The following is a 22,623-nucleotide window of genomic DNA, read 5'->3' as shown; positions in this document are numbered from 1 at the left end:
CCTTGCTAACCTGCCAACCCCAGGTTTGCACAGGACGGGAACCAGGGCAGTTTAGGCAGTGGAATTAAATGGGTATCATCCTGTAGTAGGAATGTATCAACCCCAAGAAACAAGGGCTAGGGGATAACAACCTTTTTTTTTTTGCCCCCACAAACACCCAGAAAACCAAGCAAACCTCGGGATGCTCTCTAGGGAAGGGCTTCTTAAGCTTTTTCCACTCGTGACCCCTTTTGGCCCAAAAATGTTTACATGACTCCAGGTATATCAGTATATAAAACAGGTATAAAACTCAAACATTTACTCGTTTTCCTTTTTATAAAGTACCCTTGAAGCATCTTCTGCAGAGATCACTGTAAACAGTAAAGCAAATTTTTAAACAACCACTAGGTGGCATTCAGAAAAAATGTGACAGCAATATTGAGTTATGGGGACCTATTTCGGATCTGGACAGACAGTTTATAGGGGGCAGATGTACACTGTAGCAGTAATGTGCTTTGGCATGACTTTAATTTCTATGGATCGATGCTATGGAACCATGGAAGTGGAAGAGGCACCCACACTCTTTGACTGAGAATGCGGAAGACCTTGTAAAGCTACACATGCTAGGATGCCAGAGCATTGAGCCAGGGCAGTTCAACTGGTGTCAAACTAGTGGGATCTCACAGCACTTGGCAGCACCATAGAATCATTGAGTTGGAAGAGACCTCGTGGCCATCCAGTCCAACCCCTGTCAAGAAGCAGGAATTGCATTCCAAGCATCTGGACAGATGGCCATCCAGCCTCTGCTTAAAAGCCTCCAAAGAAGGAGCCTCCACCACACTCTGGGGCAGAGAGTTCCACTGCTGAACAGCTCTTACAGTCAGGAAGTTCTTCCTAATGTTCAGATGGAATCTTCTTTCTTGTATTCTGCAGGCTCAACATAGCCAGCTCTTTAAGCCGCTCCTCATAGGGCTTGTTCTCCAGACACTTGATCATTTTATTCGCCCTCCTCTGGACACATTCCAGCTTGTCAACATCTCCCTTCAATTGAGAGGGCCAGAATTGGACACAGTGTTAATCCAGGTGTGGTTTGACCAAGGCAGAATGGAGGGGTAGCACGACTTCCCTGGATCTTGACACTAGACTCCTATCGATGCAGGCCAAAATCCCATTGGCTTGTTGGCTCATGTTTAACTTGTTGTTCACAAGGACTCCAAGACCTTTTCCACACCGACTTCTCTCGAGCCAGGTATCGTCCCCCATTCTGTATCTTTGTATTTCACTTTTTCCTGCCTTCCTTAGTGGAATATCTTGCATTTGCCCCGGTTGAACTTCATTTTGTTAGTTTTGGCTAATCATCTCTGAAGGAGAGCGCGTTTTGGGCAGCGGAAGAGCGCCCCCCTCCCCTCCGCTCCCTCCCATTCAATCTAAACGCCTTGCCTTTGCTGGCTGGCAAGCAGGCAGGCACCCAGGGGCAGAAGCGCGGGCTCCCGCGCGTGGCTTCTCCCTGTCCGCGCGCCCCCCTCGCCCGGGTCCCGGGCTCCGCCCCCGCCTCCCCCGCCTCGCCGTCACGTGACCGCGGAGGGAAGGCGCTCGCGGAGTCGCGGCCGGAGCCCCGCATTGAGCTCGAGCCGCCGCCGGGGTTGGAGACATGGAGGAAGAGGAGGAGGAGGAGAGCGGATACGGTGAGCGACATGGGCCAGGGCACTCAGGCGCCCGCGGGATCCGAGTCCCGCCTTGGCCAAAAGGGAGGATGGGAGTGGCCCAAAGGACCCCCCCCCCCCCGCCCAGCCAGGTTATCGTGGGCCGCCCTTGAGTTGGACGGCAGGGGGATCCGGGGTCTCTGAGGCGTCTCCAACACACCCCACCAAGGCAACATCTGGTGTTAGGCGTCTTGCGAGGGCCCTGGCCGCAGGGGAGACTTGGCAGAAAGAGGGACGGGGGAGAGAGAGCCACGTCGCGGGGAGGCAAAGGGCAGCGTGGTGGGGATCCTGTCGGGAGGAGAGAAGGCAACGATGGGGTGCCGGGTGCCCTTGGCCAAGGATGGATACCTTGCTCGACAACCTCCTCCACGCGCTCTCCCTCCCTCCTTTCTCTTTCTTTCTCTCTCAGGGATGGGTGAGGGTCCTCTCCCCCCGCCCCACATTAAAGACCCCTCAGACTGGACAAGGGGGGCGGGGTATCTGCAGGTAGCTGTTAAGAGCTCCGAGCACAGGGCAAGGAGCACAGCTGGCTCTTGGGAGTCCAGAGGGAGGGCGCTGGGGTCTTTCAGCAGTGAGCTTGCTCCCTCCTGGGTGATGGGTAGGGGTGCTGCCCTTAAAGCCCTGGTTCTCAATCTTCCTAATACCACAACCCCCTTCATACAGTTCCTCATGTTGTGGTGACCCCCAACCATCACATTATTTTCGTTGCCACTTCAAAACTGTGTTTTTGCTACGCTTATGAATCATAATGTAAATATCTGATATGCAAGATGTATTTTCAATTCACTGGACCAAATTTGGCAAAAATACCTGATACACCCAAATTTGAATACTGGTGGGGCTGGAAGGGGGATTGATTGTGTCATTTGGGAGTTGAAATTGCTGGGATTGATAATTCACCCACAGTCAAAGAACATTCTGAACTCCACCAACAATGGAATTGAACCAAACTTCGCACACAGAACTCCCATGACCAACAGAAAATACTGGAAGGGTTTGGTGGGCACTGACCTTGAGTTTTGGAGTTGTAGTTCACCTACATCCAGAGAGCACCGTGGACTCAATGAAGAGTCTGGACTGAACTTGGCACAAATACTCAATATGTCCAAATGTGAACACTGGTGGAGTTTGGGTAAAATAGTCATAGTTGCTAGGATGTATAGTTCACCTTCAATCAAAGAGCATTCTGAACCCCACCAACAGTAGAATTGTGCCAACCTTCCCACACAGAACCCCCATGACTAACAGAAAATACTATATTTCCTGATGGTCTTTGGGGAGCCCTCTGATACCCACTTGCAACCCCCTCCCCAGGGATCCCGACCACCAGGTTGAGAAACGCTGCCTTAAAGGAAAGAGGGAGGGAAGGAGCGATGGGTGCCTGCCCTTGCACACACCCGCTTTGGTGGAAGGCTTATGCAGGCGTTTCTCCACTGGGCAGCACGCAGGGACATGAGCTGGGCAGAGAAGTGTAAACTGGCTCTGAGATGACTAGAGGCTGGCAACAGCTGCATGGGGAGCAGATGCTTCCTCTTTCTGCTTGCTTCTCCCCTCCCTGGCGCTCACTCCCAGAGGCTCTTCTTGAGGCCAAGCTCAAGCCCAGCTGTCACACTGGTGTCTCCTGTGGAAGGAAGGGAGGCTGTATGCTGGAGTTAACTGATAGCACGTTTTGACTCGCCTGCCCATATCCTGCCCATGCAGGGTGTCTTCTGCCAACGTGGCATAAGATGCGGGTGGCAGGGGCCCTAGCACTGGCCTAGTGGTGGGGTTGCAGGTGAGTGGCCCTGCCTTGTGTGAGTGATGGAAGGTCCTCAGCCGAGCCCTGTCTTTAACCCAAACCCACAATTACAGTTGGAGAGCCCTGCATTCTTCAGCTGTGATGGTACATCGCTCACCAAATAGCAACACTCAGAGCGGGTGTGCAGTAGGGACTTTTAACTCCAGAGGCTCTGAGTTGGATTTTCCATGAACAAGAGGGAGCTGAAGGATAGGAGGCTTCTGCAGAACACACCCGTTTTGCACCTCTTACACAAGAGATGAAATGGAGCCACTTCCTGACTCAACCGTCATGAGTAAGGAACTAGAACATGATCACAAAAGTTGTGACAAATAATGTGAACCCTCCTGAAACTTCAAAGCACGCAACTTCTGAGAAGCTTCCTCCAAAGAAACAAAGAAGCTCAAATGTTTGCTTCAGCTGCTATCCAGCCTACCTTGGTTAATGGGGAGTCTTGCTCTTTCATAATGGAGGAAGTGTGCCTGGTCTTGGAGAGGGGAGAGAGATGCTCCATCTACATTAGGCATGGGCAAGCTTTTTTGCCTTGGAGCCGCATTGTGGACCCAACCAAGATGGCCGGTTGGGAGGGAACAGGCCTGTGAAAGAGTGGGGCCAGAAGGGGGTGATCCTCAGGTTGCCCTCTTGGCATAAGGATGGGGCTGCTTGCCCCATCCTTATGCCAGGAAGAAAACGAGACAGGCAGTAACTGCTCCAGTCCTCCTCCCCGATCTTTGGACTGTCCTCTCTGCATTATGCCAGGAGGAGGGCAAGACAGGCGTCGGCCAAGAGCGCTCCGAAGGGATCTTAGCTGTTGCATGCCTTCCTTGGGTCATCGTCTCAGCATAAGGATGGGGCTGCTCGCACCATCCTTATGCCGGGAAGAGGGCGAGACATGCTGTGGCTGAGAGCACTCCAGGGGGCTCTCAGCTGCTGTGTGCCTTCCTCCCCTGCCCTTTCTACATAAGGATACGGCAGCCACCATGTAATTCTACTGAGAGGACAGGGTAAATGAAGAGGGCCTGAGATAAATGCCCAGGGGGCGCATCTGGCCCCCGCGCCTTAGTTTGCTCATGCCTGATATACATACAGACCCAGGGTATATATTGTCCAAGTACTGACGATGACTTCCACTCAGATTCTAAGTCACCCATGTCTTCGCATCCTCTCAATGTGCTACACCTCGACTCTAGACTTCTGTAAGCAGCATTTCTGTACTAGTTGGAGTTTTGGGGCATTTTATTCCAACACATCTCAGCAGTACCTAATTGAACAAAGCAGTGACTAAACTTTTGAACACAGAAGAATGAGCTGTGGAAGCTTGACACAAACATTATGCTAAAGATAATTATTTGTGACTTAGTGATTCACAAATGAAGTTGCTTAAACAACAAGTCACTCCTCAGCTTTGCATGTATAACTTTGCAGTGGAGGGAGATTCCCAGAGATGTGTGTATGTGTTTGTATGTTTGTGTGCTTAATTAATCTCATTCATGTCTCCCCTGAATCCACTTGAATTCTTTAATGTTGAGAGCAACACTGCAGTATCATCGCACCAAGAGAATGAATTAATATGTATGACCCAGTTATGGGCAAGTGGCTGGCTGGGAAGCTTTCCCAGTAGAGTTTTGGGTTCAGATCCTATCTGCACACTAGCTATGTGTCACATACACTAGAATGTAGACACTTATTCAGTGGTCTCTCCTTTCTTGTGTGGTGCATGAGGATCACCTCCTAGGCCTGCTTTATGTAGTCTATTATCATTGTGGCCTCTAGGGCCAGATGCCTTTTTGGCATGTCTTTGCTGAGCTGGTGTGTTGCTCTGGCCCAAATCGGTTTTTAATCTTGGGTAGCTCTTGAGCAGGGCAGCATGGACATGTTTCCATTTAATCACACAAGCACAGGCTGAGGACAATACCCAGGGTATATATTGCCTTCCATAGCCATAGGAGGGAGACCCGAGAGGCAAGCTGTACTCTCTTTCAGCATCACTTGCACAGAAGTACATATGTCATGATCCCAGCAAGCCTGCCCTTGGATTTATCTGGTACCTGGGTATTCCAGCTGTGATCCCAGATACCATGTTTGGGGATGTAGTGCACTGCTAAAACTCGCTGTGCAGCTGCCTTTATATCTGGTGAATCCTGGGACTACTGGATTGGATATATAGTGATAATCCCCCATTCAGGCAAGTGGCAGGTTGCCCAGATCTGCTCATACGATTGTTATTTAGCCCTGTGTATGTTCTCAACCTGGTAGTGCTGCCCGGTCACATGGAGCAACCCTGCATTTTCATCAGCAGGGTAACTTAGGGACAACAGTATCTCTAGGGAGAGATGCTCTCTGTGGTCCTCTCACTGCTGGTCAGGCTACCAACCAACCGCTGGATGGGGCTAAGCTACTTCTTGCTTGAGTACAAGTGACAGCTGGGTATGTTTCAGCTAATTTCTCCACAGTGGCATTGGCAGGGGCCAGAAAGTATTTCCAAGTCTTGTGTGCAAGCTTCCGGCTTCTCATGTTACCTAGTCATCAAGATGACTTCAGTCTCCTGCAATACATTTTCATCTAGATCGGTGGTTCTCAACCTGGGGTCCCCAGATGTTTTTGGCCTTCAACTCCCAGAAATCCTAACAGCTGGTAAACTGGCTGGAATTTCTGGGAGTTGTAGGCCAAAAACATCTGGGGACCCCAAGTTGAGAACCCCTGATCTAGATGAAATTGTTAAATTGGGGAGAAAAAGGAGTGGGAGCTATGCGCAATGTAAGTCAGTGCAGCAGGAAAAGTTTAATATCTTCCTCCTGAGTGAGTGCAGCAGGGGCCCCAGAATCCTGGTTCACTTGCAGGAATGGCAAATGTGAGGTCCTGGAGGGAAATCCACAGTTTCAAAGTCCCAGTCTAGTCCTTTTAACTTCACCAGAAGGTTGTGATCTCTTCTCCAGGGCAGCTTCATATGGCCCTTGCATGAGTTCTTCCCTATTCAGAAGGCTGAATGTGTGACTTCCTTATTCCTCAGTTTAGGATTCCACTTAGATTACTTGCTGGGGGGAGGGGGAGGGGTGTTCTCCCCTACTAACTCCTCGGCAGTATTTATTTTCAAGAGTATCACATGTACTTCTGTGAGACTTGCATGGGGCTGTCTTTTTGGAGATTCAGAGCAAACCCACCATGTCTTTGCTTTATTCTTTGAGTGCTGTAGTTTCTGAAACTGGCTCTGCTTGGCTAGCTTATTTGTTTAAAGGAATGACTAAATTTATACTGATTTGCATGGGTGTTATAAAGTTTCTCCAGCAAAAGAGGAAGCAAGGCCATTCTTGCAAATTGATATGATGGTAACAATATTTCCAGGAAAGCTTTGTGGACTGTGGCATTCTCATTGATTTCACTGAACTGCAGTGCTGTGAGATGGGGCACAGGAGGCCATTGTGAAACTCTGTCCCCAGTCTGATGATCCCAATGCAGAGAGCAAACTCTGAAACTGTTAGTGGTTCACTCCCGTCTTCTAACCTAAGCAGTTTGAAAGAAACGGGAGAGAAACTGCTGTGTGTGCACTCGCGAAATGAATTTCACATCCTCAGCATCTTCCCTCTTTGCTGTGTGGTTGCCCCATCTTTTGGTTCCTCTTCTTGGGTGTCATGCAAGCTCCTCACATTGCTCCTCCCTGCTTTGCCCTTCCCCCTGTGTGGGCTCACAGAAGTCTTTCTTCTTCCCATAGTCTGCCTCAGAGATGGATTATTTTGGTGGGGTTGGGGAGGACAAGGTAAATACAGGTTTTCTCCTAACAGCTGTACCTTTTGAAGCATCTCATTTATATTACACCATTTCTTGGGGTTTGCAGTTTGACTAGCACTACAATGTCTTGCCCGCTAGCTTTTCAGTAGCCTGCAAATCTTTCCCTCCTGCTTATTGTAGTTTGCATTCAGTGGGCATTTCTTGTCTGCTAGTTTGGTCATAAAATCTCTGGTTCTTAGAGCAGAGCAGGAGATGGTTTCATGTTTCATTTAGTTGCTGTAGACATCCCCCCAGCAATTGCCTATGCACTTTGTGGGCAGCTGTTGTGTCCCCTGACACAGAGCAGCTGCCTGCAAAAAAAATGTTAAGTCTAGGCCTCCAGTGCCACATCTAGTCTAAGCTAATAATTTAATGCATCGTGCTATAGAATTGCAATGGGTGTATTTCTGTTGGTTTATCCAATGTCATTGGTCTGCACTTACATTCTCACACAAATATCCTATGGAGCCGTGTGAGTAGGCAGCCTGATGTTGCTCTTACACGTTCCCCTTTTCAACAAGGGATATATCTGCACAGTTGCATGCAGATCTTGGGAAAGTTACTATTTTGGACTGCAGCTTCCAAGGCTTACCATCCATACTATCTGGGGATTATAGGTGTTTTAGTAAAAAAAAGTAATTTACACAAGACATACGTTTTGCTTTTGAGAGCCAAGTCCGCTTTGAAATTGCTCACTTAAGGAATGCCTAATGATCTCTAATGTTGCTGTGCAGCCGGCAGGTGGTGCTATTTCCCCAGAGTCTGCCACTGCTGCTGCTGATGGTGTTTCCCAATTAAATTCCATCATTGGGTGATTTCCACTAATCCTCTGTGCTTTTAACTCCAGGGGATTTTCCTTTCATGATGATGCTATGTGATTAATCAGGAACACTGCAGACATCAGTGAGTGTTTGTTCTCTTCTTTTCACTAAGTAAAAAGGTTGGGTATCCATCTGTTCTTGAACTCATGGGGTGAATTGGTCCTCCAGGGGAGTGCTTTGAACACATGTGGAAATCTCAAGGAAAAAAGTGCTTGCAGTGCTGGGCCTGAGAATTCTTGCTGGGTTTAGTAGGACCTGTACTTAAAACTAGCTGAAATGGGTGGTAGAAAAGTATTACTTCTTCTGCTTGTGTGCTGTCTGCACTGAGCAGGTAAAAACATTGCATGTTTCAATCAGGTGAATGTATCTGCATTTCATTTGATTTTAATTGATTGATGGGTGGATGAGGGTTTCAACACTTAAATGTTCCAGCATGAAGAGAGTCATGAGGCATTAATATAGTAGAACCTCTTTTATCCAACATAAACGAGCTGGCAGAACATTTGATAAGGGAAAATGTTGGATATCAAGGAGGGATTAAGGAAAAGCCTATGGAATGTCAAATGACATTATGATTTTATAAATTAAGCACCAAAACATCATGTTTTACAACAAATCAACAGAAAAAGCAGTTCAATACATGGCAATGTTATGTAGTAATTGCTGTTTTTATGAATTTAGCACCAAAACATCACAATGTATTGAAACAGCTGTGAATCCGGGCAGGAGGCAGACTGCATTATAATACAGAACGTTGGATGAGTGAAGGTCAGATAAGCGAGACTACTGTAGTGATTTAGATTTGAAGCTTCTGTTTTCACATCGACAGTGCTCAACAGAAGCAGTTGAGCACTGTTGTGACTATCTTTTATTGTGGATACCGAATAACTCTGCTGCTACCAAGGGATAGAAAAAGAGAAAAAAATGGTGGAGGATTTTGTGTTAAATTTCCATACGCCAGGCAGATGTTTTGGTGTATTCTATGCTCATCCTCATTGGTTTGTGGGAAAGCCCTGCTGTGGATTCTTTAGCAAGCATGTAGAAACCCTGTTTTATTTGGAAATAGTTACACTGAAGCAATGGTTCATGAGTAGAAGTCACAACAATTATGGGTTGCTTGGTCAGCACATTCAAAGGGCCCTCTCTAGATGTGCCGACACTCTGATCTGGCATGATGTGGGGGGACAGAAAGGGGTGGAATGTTGCTGAGGATGCAACTTCTGTCTCTTGGTTCTGATCACTGTGGGGAAAAGCTGAAATGGTTTTGAGTTGTCTGTTCAACAAGCTGCAGTTTGGCCAAAAGTGTATGAAATTGGGGTGGGATAGAGAGTTTCTGATTACAGCTCAACTTGAATGTTTGCAGTCTCATCTCTCTTAGTTTCCCCTGAAAATACTTTAGGAATCTGCGAGGTTCCATTTACTTCTTGATAATGCCCGCTGTACCACTACAGTTTTCTTCATCTTCTGTGTTGCTTGCTTTTGAGGTGCCAACATTCCCTAAGCATTTTAGCCATGTCTTAATTGCACAGCCGTCATATTGGGAAAGATACCAAAGGCGGGAATAAGAAACTTCTTAAGCATCATAGATAGTGTCTAGTCTCCTTTATTAAAAATCTAGGTCTTTGCTATATCAGCAAAAACACAATATAGCAAACATTGTTGTTTTAAAAGAAGTATTTAGGTGTCATGATTTTGGGGAAAACAGGAATAGTTTAATGGACTGACATTTGGCAGAATCCATGTTGCTTTACTACTGGGTAGGTGAGAAGTGGTGAAGGATGAAGTCTTGTATAGAGGGTAGGGCAGTTTCACCCTAGCTAGAGCTCTCCAAGTGTTTTGAACGACATCCTTCAATGCCTAATGATTGATCATGCTGGTTTGTGTCAGAGTTATAGTCAAGACATCTGGAATATACAAGGTTGGAAGAGGCTGAAGTAGGATTTTTACAGCACACTTCCTTCTTTCTGTATGGTTTTTGAGCTCAGCCATTCTGTTTGTAATCAGACATTGACCTGTATTTAAGAAGTCCTTTCTACCACTTAAGCCAGACAAAAATAAGAATTTGCTCTTTTTCCCCATCTACATTAAAACTCTCTTAAAACTCAGTATATTAGATGCCAGGATAGACTTTGGATTTTGCCTGGCATAGGACAAAACCCTTGTGTTTAGAGTGTTTCTTATTTCAAATTTACTGTGGATTCCTACAATATGGGTCTGTGTCTGCACCCCAGGTATATGAGTTTGGGGACTTTAGCTTCCTGTCCCTGCCTGGAGCAGATTGGCTGTGGCACTAATCCGGCTGCCCGGAGGATTACCAGCCACCAGGATTAAAGGATTTCTGGAAAAAGTGCTGAGGAGGGGAAGGGGGATGGGCTGGCATTGGAGCTGCAGAGGGTGCATGCATGACTGAGAGAAGGCAGGGGGGCTTCTAACTCCCTCTGATCATGGGAAGAGGTTCTTGTTGGCCATGGAAAATGCAATGCTCTTCCTTTCCTGAGGCAGTAAAGCAAAAGAGCTAAGGCCCACTTTAATCAAGAGTAACCTTTACAGTCGGTAGGACACTATCCCTTACATAGAACAAAACAGCTTAATGCTTCCATCATAGCATATACAGATATACGAGGGAATATATTAATGGATTATATTTTGTCTCCACACTACTCAAAGTGGGCTGATGTCAGCTTGCTAGCCACTGGCTGCCAGTCCCTATGAATTTCCAAGATGATAATGTGGCATAAACATTATGCTGCCCCCAGGTACAGTTCAACATTAAATAGTTTGAGAACCATTGTTTCAGCAGTCCACCTGTTCTCTCCTGCAGATACTTTACCGAAGCTATTCTTAAATGTTTTCTACCCAGCTAGATTTGAAGGCCTTGCCAGTTCTCTCTGGCAAGTCCCCACTCTTGCATGCACGCTATCTTACCAAGTGGGGCTTTGGGAATGGACGAAGATAATACTGTATTCCAGGAAATTATGGCCCCCACCCCATTCCCTCGGGCAGCTCTCGGTATTGTAGCTCTGTAAATGGGTTGGTTTTTCAATATTTGATTGCATGCACATTCTTAGTGTCCTTTGGGTAGTGAACTAATAGGTCTTCAACTCATACTCACTTGTTACATTGTTGTCTTTTGGTAACTAAGTTTTTGGCACTAGAAAGTTTGAGTCAAGTCTTTTGCCTGCGGGATTGGTTATGTGTGTTCGTGTACAGTTGATCGGAGAAGCCTGTTGTTTTTTAGCTTCTGATCTGAGCCAGTGAAATGACAATAACTTACTCCTCATGTTCATATGCAAACAGGCAAAACGAGAAAGCATTTGGGCTATAAATGATGTTGCAGATTGATATTCACTTCCATCATGCAGTCCAAATCTTTTCCAGCAAGGCTCTGTCATTGCAGAACTTGCACTTTTGCATGCTGCTGAACATGATAACTTTGTAACATCTAGAAGTCATGAACCTTGGCCACTGAAGGCAGTCACTTGCACTCAGGAGGTAGTATCCAAAGTAATCCAATGTGTTACATTTATGTCAGCAGGGCAATGGAATGTTTCCTGTTTCCCATCTAGTTTATGTACACTGTGATAGAGAAGGTGCTGTCATTTCAGACCTTGGTTCTGAACCAGGTAAATCACCTGTCCTGGTCCTCTAAACACCTGCAAAATACAAAAGGCGTCAGCATAAGGAACATTTCTTGTTATTGCAGCACAATGTAATGGAGATCTGACCTTGGAGTACCGATGTACAAAGCAGTAATAAGCAGCTAGGTGTCTAGTGTTCAACTTACATAAGAACGGGGGTCTGTCTGGACCAACATTCTGCTCATAAAATGGCCAGTCAGCTTGCCTGCCTAAAAGACATGAGTACATCTACACCCTCACCCCAAATTTCTTCGCAACAACCAGTGGTGCATTGTCAACCCAAACTAGTGCCTAGTAGCTCCATCCTCCATGAATGTTCAAACTCCTTTTAAAGCAATCCAAGTTGACACCCCTAACTATATCTAGTGGCAATGAGTTCCACAGTTTAACTGCACTTTCCCACAGTATCCACTGAGTAGCCATTTTATTGAGCTATCTACTTCAACCACAGGGTGCTTTCTAAGGGATCCTTTCTTTTTGGGGAATGATGGTCTCCTCCTCTTTTGTAATTACAGAAGAACCATCTCACAGAGTGGGATGAGACCGCAGAATCCCTCAAGGCCTTGCCCATTAATTGCACTGCTTCTCTCCGCTGTTCTAGGTCAACTGGCTCCCTTAGGGCCAAGAGCTCATTTTAGCACATAGTCATAACCTTTGCCCTATCAGTGATGTCCAATGAGCAGCATAATTGTCACATTCCTGCTGGCGTTGAGACTTCATAGTCATGCTAATTATATTTTAAACATACATTGTAGATGTACAATTGTTTGGTTGCTTGGAAGGCTGAGTAATCCTTTCCCTTGCTAAATTGTACAAAGGCTTCCCTTTCATCACTGGGGTTCACCTTGGGTCCCATTCTGGGAGAAAAGCAGAGGTCTAGTTGTACGGCAAAGCTGTCTTACTTATGTGCAGCAGGCCTTTGGTATCTGCTGTGGTTTTGTTCTAGGACCCTCTGTGGCTACCAAAATCCATGGATGTTCAAGTCTGATTTTATATCACGTTGGAAGTTTTTTTTAAATGGTGTCAGAAGCAACTTGAGAAACTGCAAGTTGCTTCTGGTGTGAGATAATTGGTCATCTGAAGAGACATTGCCCAAGGGAAGCCCAGATGTGTTACCATCTTGTGGGAGGCTTCTCTCATGTCCCTGCATGGGAAGCTGGAGCTGACAGATGGGAGCTCAGCCTGTCTCGCAGATTCAAACAGCTGAAATCAGGTCAGCAGTTCAGTCGGCACAAGAGTGTAGCCCATTGCGCCACCACAGCTCTTAGTGTTGGAGTTAAATGCCATCCCTTATGAGGAAAAGCAAGGTATGCTCTTTGGATTCCCCTCTCCGGAATATTTTTGAGCCATGGTGGTTGAACCCATGCACATGGCTGGCAGAATATAATCCTCTCTGCCTCCCCTCTGAAATCTCCCATCCCACCCTAGCTGCTGCTAATTGAATTTGAAGGCCTTTTTCCACATCATCAAGGAAGCAACTTTACTGCCCTTGAGTTCTTGCTGGAAGATCTTTATGTGACGAGAGAACCAATAAATAGGGAAGGGGAGTATATATGGAGAATGCATCCTCCGCAAGGGGTATGTCACTTTCAGCTGGGTTCAGACATCTAATTTGAGTATTTTGAACTGCTGAAAAATCTCTGTTTGTAACTTCTGCTCAGGTGTGTGAATAAATTGGTTACAATTTGAGGCCTAGACTGAGTCTATGATAAAATCTAACCCTTTGACTTACTGTTCATAAGCAGACTTTCCTGTTAGTTTGGTCTGCCATGTGGTCTTTTAAAAAAAGGCAAATGGCTATCACCTTTTTAATCTATAGTCTCTCAAACTTCCCTCTTAAAGGAGACTGTAAGAATTCTTAGGTTCCTGTGGGGTTTCAGCACCCTCGAAGGCAGTGGTTCTCACCCTGTGGGTGCCCAGGTGTTTTGGCCTAAAAACTCCCAGAAATCCCTGCTGTTTACCTGCTGTTAGGATTCCTGGAAGTTGAAGGCCAAAACATCTGGGGATCCACAGGTTGAGAACCACTGGTCTAAGGACTTTGCTATAGAAATTTCTAAAAGATTCTCCTGTTGGGAATTACCTTGCTTGGCTGCACATTTGTTTTGCTTTGGCTGTTTAAAATATTGAGTGATTGTCGGTTTGTACTGAGTATTAAAATCCGAAAGTACTATTAAAAGTACTGTATATACTTGAGAATACAGTGCTGAAAAAGGTCCGCTCGGCTTATACTCGAGAAAGGGTCCTAGTGGGAAGGCATGGGGCTGAAAGAAGCTTCTTTCTACCAGCTGCGTGCCTTCTCCCCTTTCAGCACAGCAACCCAACTGGATCTCTGTGCCGAGAGAGGAGGAGAAGCTGTATGCCTCAATTAATGTAATTTTATTGGACTTTATTTTTATTTTGAAATTTACCAGTAGTTGCTGCATTCCCCACCCTCAGGTTATATTCAAGTCAATAAATTTTCCCAGGTTTTGTGCCTCAGCTTATATTCGGGTCAGCTTATACTCGAGTATATACGGTATTTAACTATTCGAATCCAAGAGCATTCGCTGTGATGTCAGTCTGATGTCTGATAAAACAAAATGAAGAGAATTGTCATAAGCAAAAGGGCTTAAAGGCAGTAAATGGCACGTAGTTGATATGATTCTGTTAGGTATACAAAGCATTGTATTGTAAAAGCACTTTCTGTTACATAAATTGTAAATATACAATTCCTAGAGGATATTAGACAACTAAATTCATACAAATCTGTACTATCAAATGCATAGGTACAGTGTTGGAAAAACCATTATTACATTTTGAACTTGTAAATAATTTGGGCATTTATTTTAAAAGATATCAGTATTTTAACAGAAAAAACAAAATGCATTTGGAGAAAGCAACATTTACCTGGATATAGATGGGTTACAGATGTTCATCAGATGCTGCCATAAAATACTCCAAATTCTTCATCAGTTCCTTCTTTTATAAACATAAACCAACTGAAACATGTTTTTGGAGTCTTCTATATTGTCTCCAATCAGCACCAACTTTAGAGTACATAGAAAACCAGCTAGAAAACAGGGATCATTTCAACCATGACATTTGACCTTTCAAGTTGCAGTCCAAAATATCTGAATGGCACCAAGCTGCTTGCACCTGATGTTAAGGGACAGGAGCCATTTTTTAAAATCAGAATTCAAAATTTTGCTGGCAATGATGTCTGAGGCAGATGTCCTCCAAGTTGATGCCTCCAGATGAGGAAGGCACCAAGTCAGGAAGTGCTGCTCTAAACATATCAATTTAGTTCACTGACACCTACTTCTTTAGCTCACTGCTCTCATTCAGAAGAAACCAGAACTAATAATTTGTGATTTCCATTCTCAGAGAGGATTTGTTTCTCATTTCCCAGTACTGTGTGGTAACGACAATGTTTTCTTTCCTGTTGGACAAATCCCATTCAGATGTTCTAGGTTTCCTTTTCTGAGAAGAGACACTTCCAACAAGTCCTGCTGCTAATGTAATTATATGTTCTGTTGGTTATGGTTGATGGGTCTTTATCTGGATTTGAATACACCTAGGGTGAGACATTTTCAAGCAAAAGCGCCGTTCATTTCTCTGCCTACTCATTTGGAGCAGTGTTATCCTGTAACTCCTTCAAGTTCTCTTTCTATGTTTTATTGGGTGGAATAAAATATAAGAATAGCCTTTGATGAAGCGACTCCAGCTACCAGCTGACACAGTTTTGGATCCCTATTTCAGGAGAAAAGACAGGATAAAATTAACCAAATCACCAAATAAAATTTAGGAACATTTTCTGTTCATGTCCATTGCAAGGGAGATAGCAAAGGGAAAGGTGAAAGTTCATACCATGTATTGCCATCCTTGCATCATGTCCTGGGAACTTAAACTCATTCTGTGACAAATAATATTGGTGAATGATAGGGTACTGAAGTACTGAGCTACTTCTCCTATGCTATACTATGACTAGATTAATTAATTTTATTCCATCACTACATACACTCCCAGAACTAGTACCCAACACAGCTTACAAAATTAAAATAAACACAATTAAAAGTTAATCCTTGTGTTATAGTCATGGGCTTCTCATAGTGCAGTTGTGTGAAATAAATTGTGGAAGTGTTTTGGATCCAATTGTTACTCTGTTATTCCCTAGGCATTTCTGAGACTGCAGAGTCCTGCTCTGCAAATGTGGTTGCTTGGAATATTAGCTACAGTACATATTTGTTTCTGGGGAAAGCTCAATGAGTTGCTTTTTAAAAGGTGGTGGAACTTGCATTCACAGTCAATCCATAAGGGGCTTTGCCATTAATTTCCTTGTTTTAAAATAGGGAGGAGGGAGCAAGCATGTTTTCTGCTGCCCTGGAGATTAGGAAGAATGGCTTAAAACTACAGGAAAGGAGATTCCACCTGAATATGAGAAAGAAATTCCTAACTGTGAGAGCTGTTCAGCAGTGGAACTCTCTGCCCCAGAGTATGGTGGAGGCTCTTTCTTAGGAGGCTTTTAAACAGAGGCTGAATGGCCATCTGTCAGGGGGGTGCTTTGAATGTGATTTTCCTGCTTCTTGTAGGGGGTTGGACTGGATGGCCTCAAGGTCTCTTCCAACTTTATGATTTTGTAAGATTACAATAATAGTTGAAATAAGCAACCAAAATATTTAAAAAAATGACATGATATCTAAGAGAAAATGCAAGATAGAGAAAATGGACACCATCTCTTCAAAATTTACCCTAAGAGAAAGACAAAATAAAAATAACTAAATGACTAAATAAAATTAAAGAACATTTTCTATTCCTGCCTATTGCAGGGAAGATAAGGGCTTCTTGCTTAGATCAATACAACCAGCAATTTTTAAAAATTGAATGCAAAATAACATAATATTTGAACAGATAATAAATGTAGGCTTACACTGAGGTAAAGTATTTCTGTATTATCTATTCACATTCTTTACTTTTTAAATATTTCCTCCCACCTCCCTTCCCTACCCTTCCCACCACATTTCCCTCTATATCTTTATCTTTAACCACAAACACAATCTTCTTAATCTTTGTACAATGTCTATGCTGGCTTCACCTTCTTCTGCTCATCTCATATAAATTGCCCATTTCTCTTTAATTACTTCTATTTTGTCCTCCTGTGAACCTTCTTGGTTTATACATGTAATGATATCCAATTGGACTTGCTCATTTTTTTCATTTCCCCATCCCCAGTCTATTACTGCCTTTCATGCTAGGGTCATTGCTTTAAATAGATCTTGGTTCTTTGCAGCAATGTTTTTATTCCCTATAATTGTCATTAACATAAGTTCCATATTGACTTGAACGGTTATTTTGAATAGTTTCCCCATAGTTTTTTTTAAATAGCTTCATTTCCTTTTTATATTTAAGACGGAAAATATGCCCCCTGGCCTTGACTCTTGGGGCTAGAATTCTTTTCAATGTAAGCTAGGCAGCTAAAATTATTGATCCTTGTATAAAGGTGATTTGAGGTTCCATTATCTGTTTTCTCTGGACATCCACGTAGTCAGCATATGTGTGTCTCTTTGTGTTTGTGTTACTAAGCCTTAGATTTTTCCAATCCTTGAATGCATGTATTAATATTGTCCTGCCAAATTTACAATAAAAGAAAAAGAAAAGAAACTATAACAGAGTGTGAGCCTCTATGGGGGAAAGGCTCCTATCTTCTTGTTATTTTTCCAGCTCTCTGGTTTTTCTTGCTTATACTGTTCCAAACACATCTTCTTCATTCCTGTCTATCCTGTTCTCCACCCTAAAAAGAAACATCTTGTCTGGACACAGTGCTTTATTTTCCACAACATTTCATTGAGCAGCACAGTTGTTTGCCAATTTCTTAAACCATTTCATTTCTACTCAATGGCATATATAGTATAATGTATAGTATAAGGTATAGTATAAAAGAATACACAATTATACGTAGTTGATGTTACTTCTGCTAATGAGAAATTATTGCCCGATTCCTGTTGACTGGTGAAAGAGGCCAAGTGCTTATTTATTGGGAATACTCATAGATGGAGTCTGAACCAATTTATTGAAACAATTGTCTTGTTCTCTGTCTGAAGAGCAAGGAGATTGAAGATAAGTGGAAATTATTTGATTTGGCTTGCTCCTGGGATAATCTAATTTAGGGAGTATTGTCTCCATGATTAACACATCTCAAAGCATACCAAATGATTAGGAAATTAAGATGTTTTTTTTCACCCTTTCTAGTCATGGAGCTTCCAGAAGCTGCATTAAAAGTACTTCATCAGAATAGAATTAACCCAGAGACTCCATCTAATTTTTTGACCAGCAGTTCCATTAGCCCTGTGGTTCCCATTCTTTTTTTGACCAGGGACCACTCTCTAACATTAGTATCAAAAGGGTTACAAATCAGTTTCTGGTCAACTTTAGATTCAGTTTGGTTATTTGGGGTGCTGATTCAGAAAATTGCATTGGCTTGACAATATAATCTCTCATTTCCAATACAGAACATATGCCATCCAGTAGTCGCCATCTAATTGCCCACAAAAAAACATATTTAATAATCTAGAGCTGATGTGGTTGTAGTAATCTTTTGTGGGTAGTTAGCCTCTCCCCTCCCAATATCCCTGTTGCCTCAGCACTATAAGAGGGTTTTGCGAGACCAGTTGCTCTTGTTGCCGCATGGTTTCAAGACAACAGTGTAGTAATGGTGAGGCTGCGGACCATATTTTATGTAGTTCTTGCAGATCGCTGGTGGTCCACGGACCACAGGTTGCAAACCATTGCATTAGCCAGATAGAGTGAATAGTGAAACTGAATAATATTTGGACAGGATCCTGAAGCTGAAGAAGAGATATATACAGTTGGCCATCTGTATCCATGAATTCTGCATGCTTAAAAATACCCCCAAAAAACCCCACCACCTTGGTTTTGTCATTTGGTGTACAGGGTACCATTTTACTACACTATTGTATATAAAGGGACTTGGGAATTTCTAGATTTGGGTATTGTGTATGCGTGTCCTGGAACCAAACCCCAGCAGATAGCAAGGGCCCACTATATAATCTTTGTGCAAGGTGTTGTGTGAAAGGTTTTGTTTCATTCCCTTTTATCCCAATAGCAATTAATTTGTCAAAAATCCTTGGGAGGCTGCAGGAGTGTTTGTAGGGCTGCATTTATGGTAAGGGTCCCATATTGATCCCTGCCCCATGCAGCCTTCAAGCATTTGGCAGACATCCCAACAGCTGTGGACCTTCTTTTCCCTCTCTCCTGCCCTGCGTTCTCTGCAGCTGAGCTGTGCACCTGTGACTGTAGATAAAACACTCCTTTGTTTCCCCTTGTGCCTTCTTCCAGTTGCTACTCTAACATGTGCTATAGAGTTTCTGGCCTCAGTGAAGGTAACAGCTATTTACAAGCCTCATGGGAAGAAGTCAGATGCAGAGTAAAAAAAGGAGGACATGAGCCCTGTTTATTGGGGCTTCAATCCTCGAGGCAAGTTATTCTTGAAGAATTCTCAGCAGTCGCAGCCCCATGCAAAGCATTGTCTATTGGGCCACTTCTTTTCACCCAGTAAACATTATTTTTCAATTCTTTGTTCCTTTGCTCTTCCTTTCTCGGCTAACAAATTCCAGAATTTGTGGTGGTTGTTTTTGTTGTTGTGTGCCTTCAAGTCATTTCCAACCTATAGTGACTCTTAAGACACACCTTTCCCAGGATAAACTTGGCACAGTTGTGCAGAAAAGGTTTGCTATTGCTCCCCTCTGAGTCTGAAGAATTTGCCCAAGGTCGCCCAGTGAATCTTTATAATCGAGCAGGAATTTGAACAGGGTATTCTGAGTCTCAACCCACCTTTTCATATGGTAATTATTTCCAGTAAGACTCAACATTTTATACGAGGGTTATCTGGAAAGTAAGGTTACAAGGTACGTAACTCTCACGGGGAAGTTGATATCATTGCAGTGTAGCGGGAAGCCAACGGAAGCAAACGAGCAGTGCCAGCCATCAGCAGCTCTTCAACTAGCATTGTGGTGAAGGTTAGAGATGAGCATCCTCATTCCATTTCCCTCCAAGTGCGAAGTTTGCGCTGTAATACACAACCTAAATGCTAAGGTTATGAACGCCGCTGCAATTCATCGCAAAATCATTTCAGTTTATTGAGAGGATGTAATGTCAAGACAGCATATAACAAAATAGATATGGGATATACTGAGACCATGAAGAAACTTCTCAGAGCCATTCAAAACAAATGTCATGGGATGCTGATGGGGGGATGCTTTAATGCAATAATTGGCTGATAGAAGAAACTTATGATCTGCCAACCATGTTTTAAAGGATACCCAGCAAGTTATAAGATAGCCAATACCTATTAGAAAAGGAAAGTGCTAGCCCAGACATGGACAAACTTTGGCCCTCCAGGTGCTTTGGACGGGCTAAAGTTTGCCCATGCCTCTGCTAGCCAAACCCCTTTCCTTGTCCAAATACTTAGCTGACCTTTCTGTTTCATGAGAACTAAAATATCCCAAATCTGTTTTTAAACCCATGAGGCTCGTCCATAGTTGCCATATTTGCCACACACTATACAATTGCAGCTCTTTTACTTTCTGAACCCTTTACATATTTGGCTAGTTTTCTCTATCTCATGTTGCTTAGATAGAAGCTGCTTCCTGAAGTATGAGATCTTTGTCTCTAGATGAGAATTGTTCTTCCTTTGAACTGTACCTGCCAGAGAGAGCTGCATGCTGCGGCTCCTGATGCTTTTCTTTTTTTCTACTGCTGGTTCCACCTCTCTCATTGTGCCATGTTATTACACTCGTCCATACTCATAAACATGTACACACACACATCACACTCTTTGGTGCCTGTACACACTATATTTTGTTCACCTTCCCTTTACGCAGCCACTGTTGCCATGCAACAGCCCAGCTTGCTAGATGCTTAAAGCCCTAAGAATGAAGCCGGATAAAACTGACCTAAAAATACCCTTTGCCCAAACCTCCTCCTGGGTAACTGGGAGGAGTGGCTGGGGCGGGCACAGAGGGAAAAGTTCCCAAACTGGACTGCCCTCTAAGTGGCTGTGTGTGTGTCTCGTCTTGTTGACCGTACCATACGGTTACAGTAAGAGTTTCCTGGCAGGTAGCTGGGATTGGCTGGCCTCACTGCGTGGGAGCCTCTGCTGTTCCTTCTGCTTCAGCTGGACCAGGGATCCCTCGCTCGGTCTCTACCCCCCCCCCCCCAAAGTCTGGAGGAGGAGGTGGTGGCAGCAGCTGCTGCTGCTTCTGCTGGAGAAAACCATTTGGTGCCTGGACTCCAGGCACTCTTCCTTACCTTCCTGTTGGCTGCCTCTGACTTGCAAGGTTTTTCTTCCCTGTCCAAGAGCAGCCACCCCACTCAGGCTTGAGAGAGGGCACCCTCTTAAAGTATCATCATGGGCACCGTGAGTGAGCTCTGTGCTTCCAGTTTCCAGGCCTTCCTCTTCCCCTCCACTTTGGCAGCAAACAAATCAGGTAGGTAACATACCCTCGCTCCCTTGTTTTCTCTCCAGAAGTATGTGGCCAGTGGTAGAAGTGAAATATATGAGGGCTGTGTACGTGTCTGCGTTACTTGTGTACTGCTATGCCCTCTCTTGCAAGATGAGTCATGACAGGCATAGGCTATCATCTTCTCCTGGCTGGAGGCGGCTAGTTAGATGAGATCTGAGGCATGCCTTCAATGTCTTTACCTGCACTGTGGCTTCCCTCTTCCAAGGCAATGTTCATGCAATAGTCAGTGTTTGACCTAACTGTGACCTTGCCTGCTTCAGCTTGTAGAATTCAAAAATCACTTAGTTTTCAGTGGGAAGGAAGTTCACCCACCCATACCCTCCTGCCAAAGTGCTTTGGCTTTGATTTCATCAACCCACCCATTCACCAAATGGTTTTATTGGAGAAATGACAAGTTGACTATCAAACTTTTATCATTGGAACAAAGCCATTACCAAAGCTAAATCTTAATCGGTAAACTGGAAATCTAACAATATTTTGGTAAAAAGCAATGATATTAGCCATGTGTCCCCTAGCCATTATGCTGCTGGTAAAAGCACAACGCAGGACCACATAACACTAGAGAATAAATCCACTTAAAATCTGGTTTCTGCCTCCTGCAGAATTCTGGGGTTTGTAGTTTAGTGTGGCTGTTAAAGGCTCCTCCCTAAACGACAAACCCCAGAATTCTGTAAGAAGCAGCAACCAGAGTTAAAGTGGATTCATTCTGTAGTGTGATGAAGTAATAAGTGTTGGTTCATGGCCTTGTGTTGGTTTAGAAGAGAGGAGAGAACATTTCTGTTTTTGATATCAGAATACATTTCTTCACACACACAAATTCAGATCAGATGTAGGGCACATTACACACCACAGGTTGACTTCCAGACGTAACTGGTTATATCTTCACAGTATCTTACCTTCTGTAAAAGCAGGAAATATTCTTAATCTCCAATTCTTTGTTCCAGAATTTGTGGTGGTTGTTTTTGTTGTTGTGTGACTCTAAGACACACCTTTCCCGGGATAAACTTGGCACAGTTGTTCAGAAACGGTTTGCTCTTGCCCCCTCTGAGGCTGAAGGAGTAGGACTTGCCCAAAGTTACCCAGCGATTTTTTATAATCGAGCAGGAATTTGAACATGGTATTCTGAGTCTCAGTCCACAAGAAAGAAAGGGACATGTATTTGAAACAGCCTTTACAAAAGATCATCTTCTCACTCAGAAGGCTGGCTGCATAGCAGTGGGATTGTGACTGTGGCCACTTGCCTGGAATCCCCAGAGTATTATAACTTTGTAATGCAATGGATCATAAATTTCTGTGGACCAAATTTGGGTTTTACCTTATGGGAATATGAATGCATGTTATATTTAAAGTAAGCTTGCTCTTGAGGCTTTGGGCCTTCTCCATTCTGAACTCAGTGTTTTCATTTTTTTATAAAAAAAATTC

General features: G+C 44.1%; 1 protein-coding gene across 2 annotated transcripts in view; it reads left to right on the top strand.

The window, feature by feature from the left end:
• Nucleotides 1-1,551: 1,551 nt before the first annotated feature.
• Nucleotides 1,552-22,623, top strand: part of CYTH1 (cytohesin 1) — a 67,351-nt gene continuing 46,279 nt past the window's right edge. The window contains exon 1 of one of the 2 annotated variants that reach the window (XM_060764365.2): nt 1,552-1,664. In XM_060764365.2, coding sequence (XP_060620348.1) covers nt 1,631-1,664 — 34 coding nt within the window. In that variant the 5' untranslated portion in view covers nt 1,552-1,630. Of the gene's footprint in view, nt 1,665-20,982; nt 21,166-22,623 lie in introns of those variants that run through there. The other variant, XM_060764364.2, reaches the window with a different exon arrangement.

The sequence above is a fragment of the Anolis sagrei genome, chromosome 2 (assembly GCF_037176765.1).
Source record: "Anolis sagrei isolate rAnoSag1 chromosome 2, rAnoSag1.mat, whole genome shotgun sequence".
Taxonomy (NCBI): Eukaryota; Metazoa; Chordata; class Lepidosauria; order Squamata; family Dactyloidae; genus Anolis; species Anolis sagrei.
This window is presented reverse-complemented; position numbering and strand designations above follow the sequence as displayed.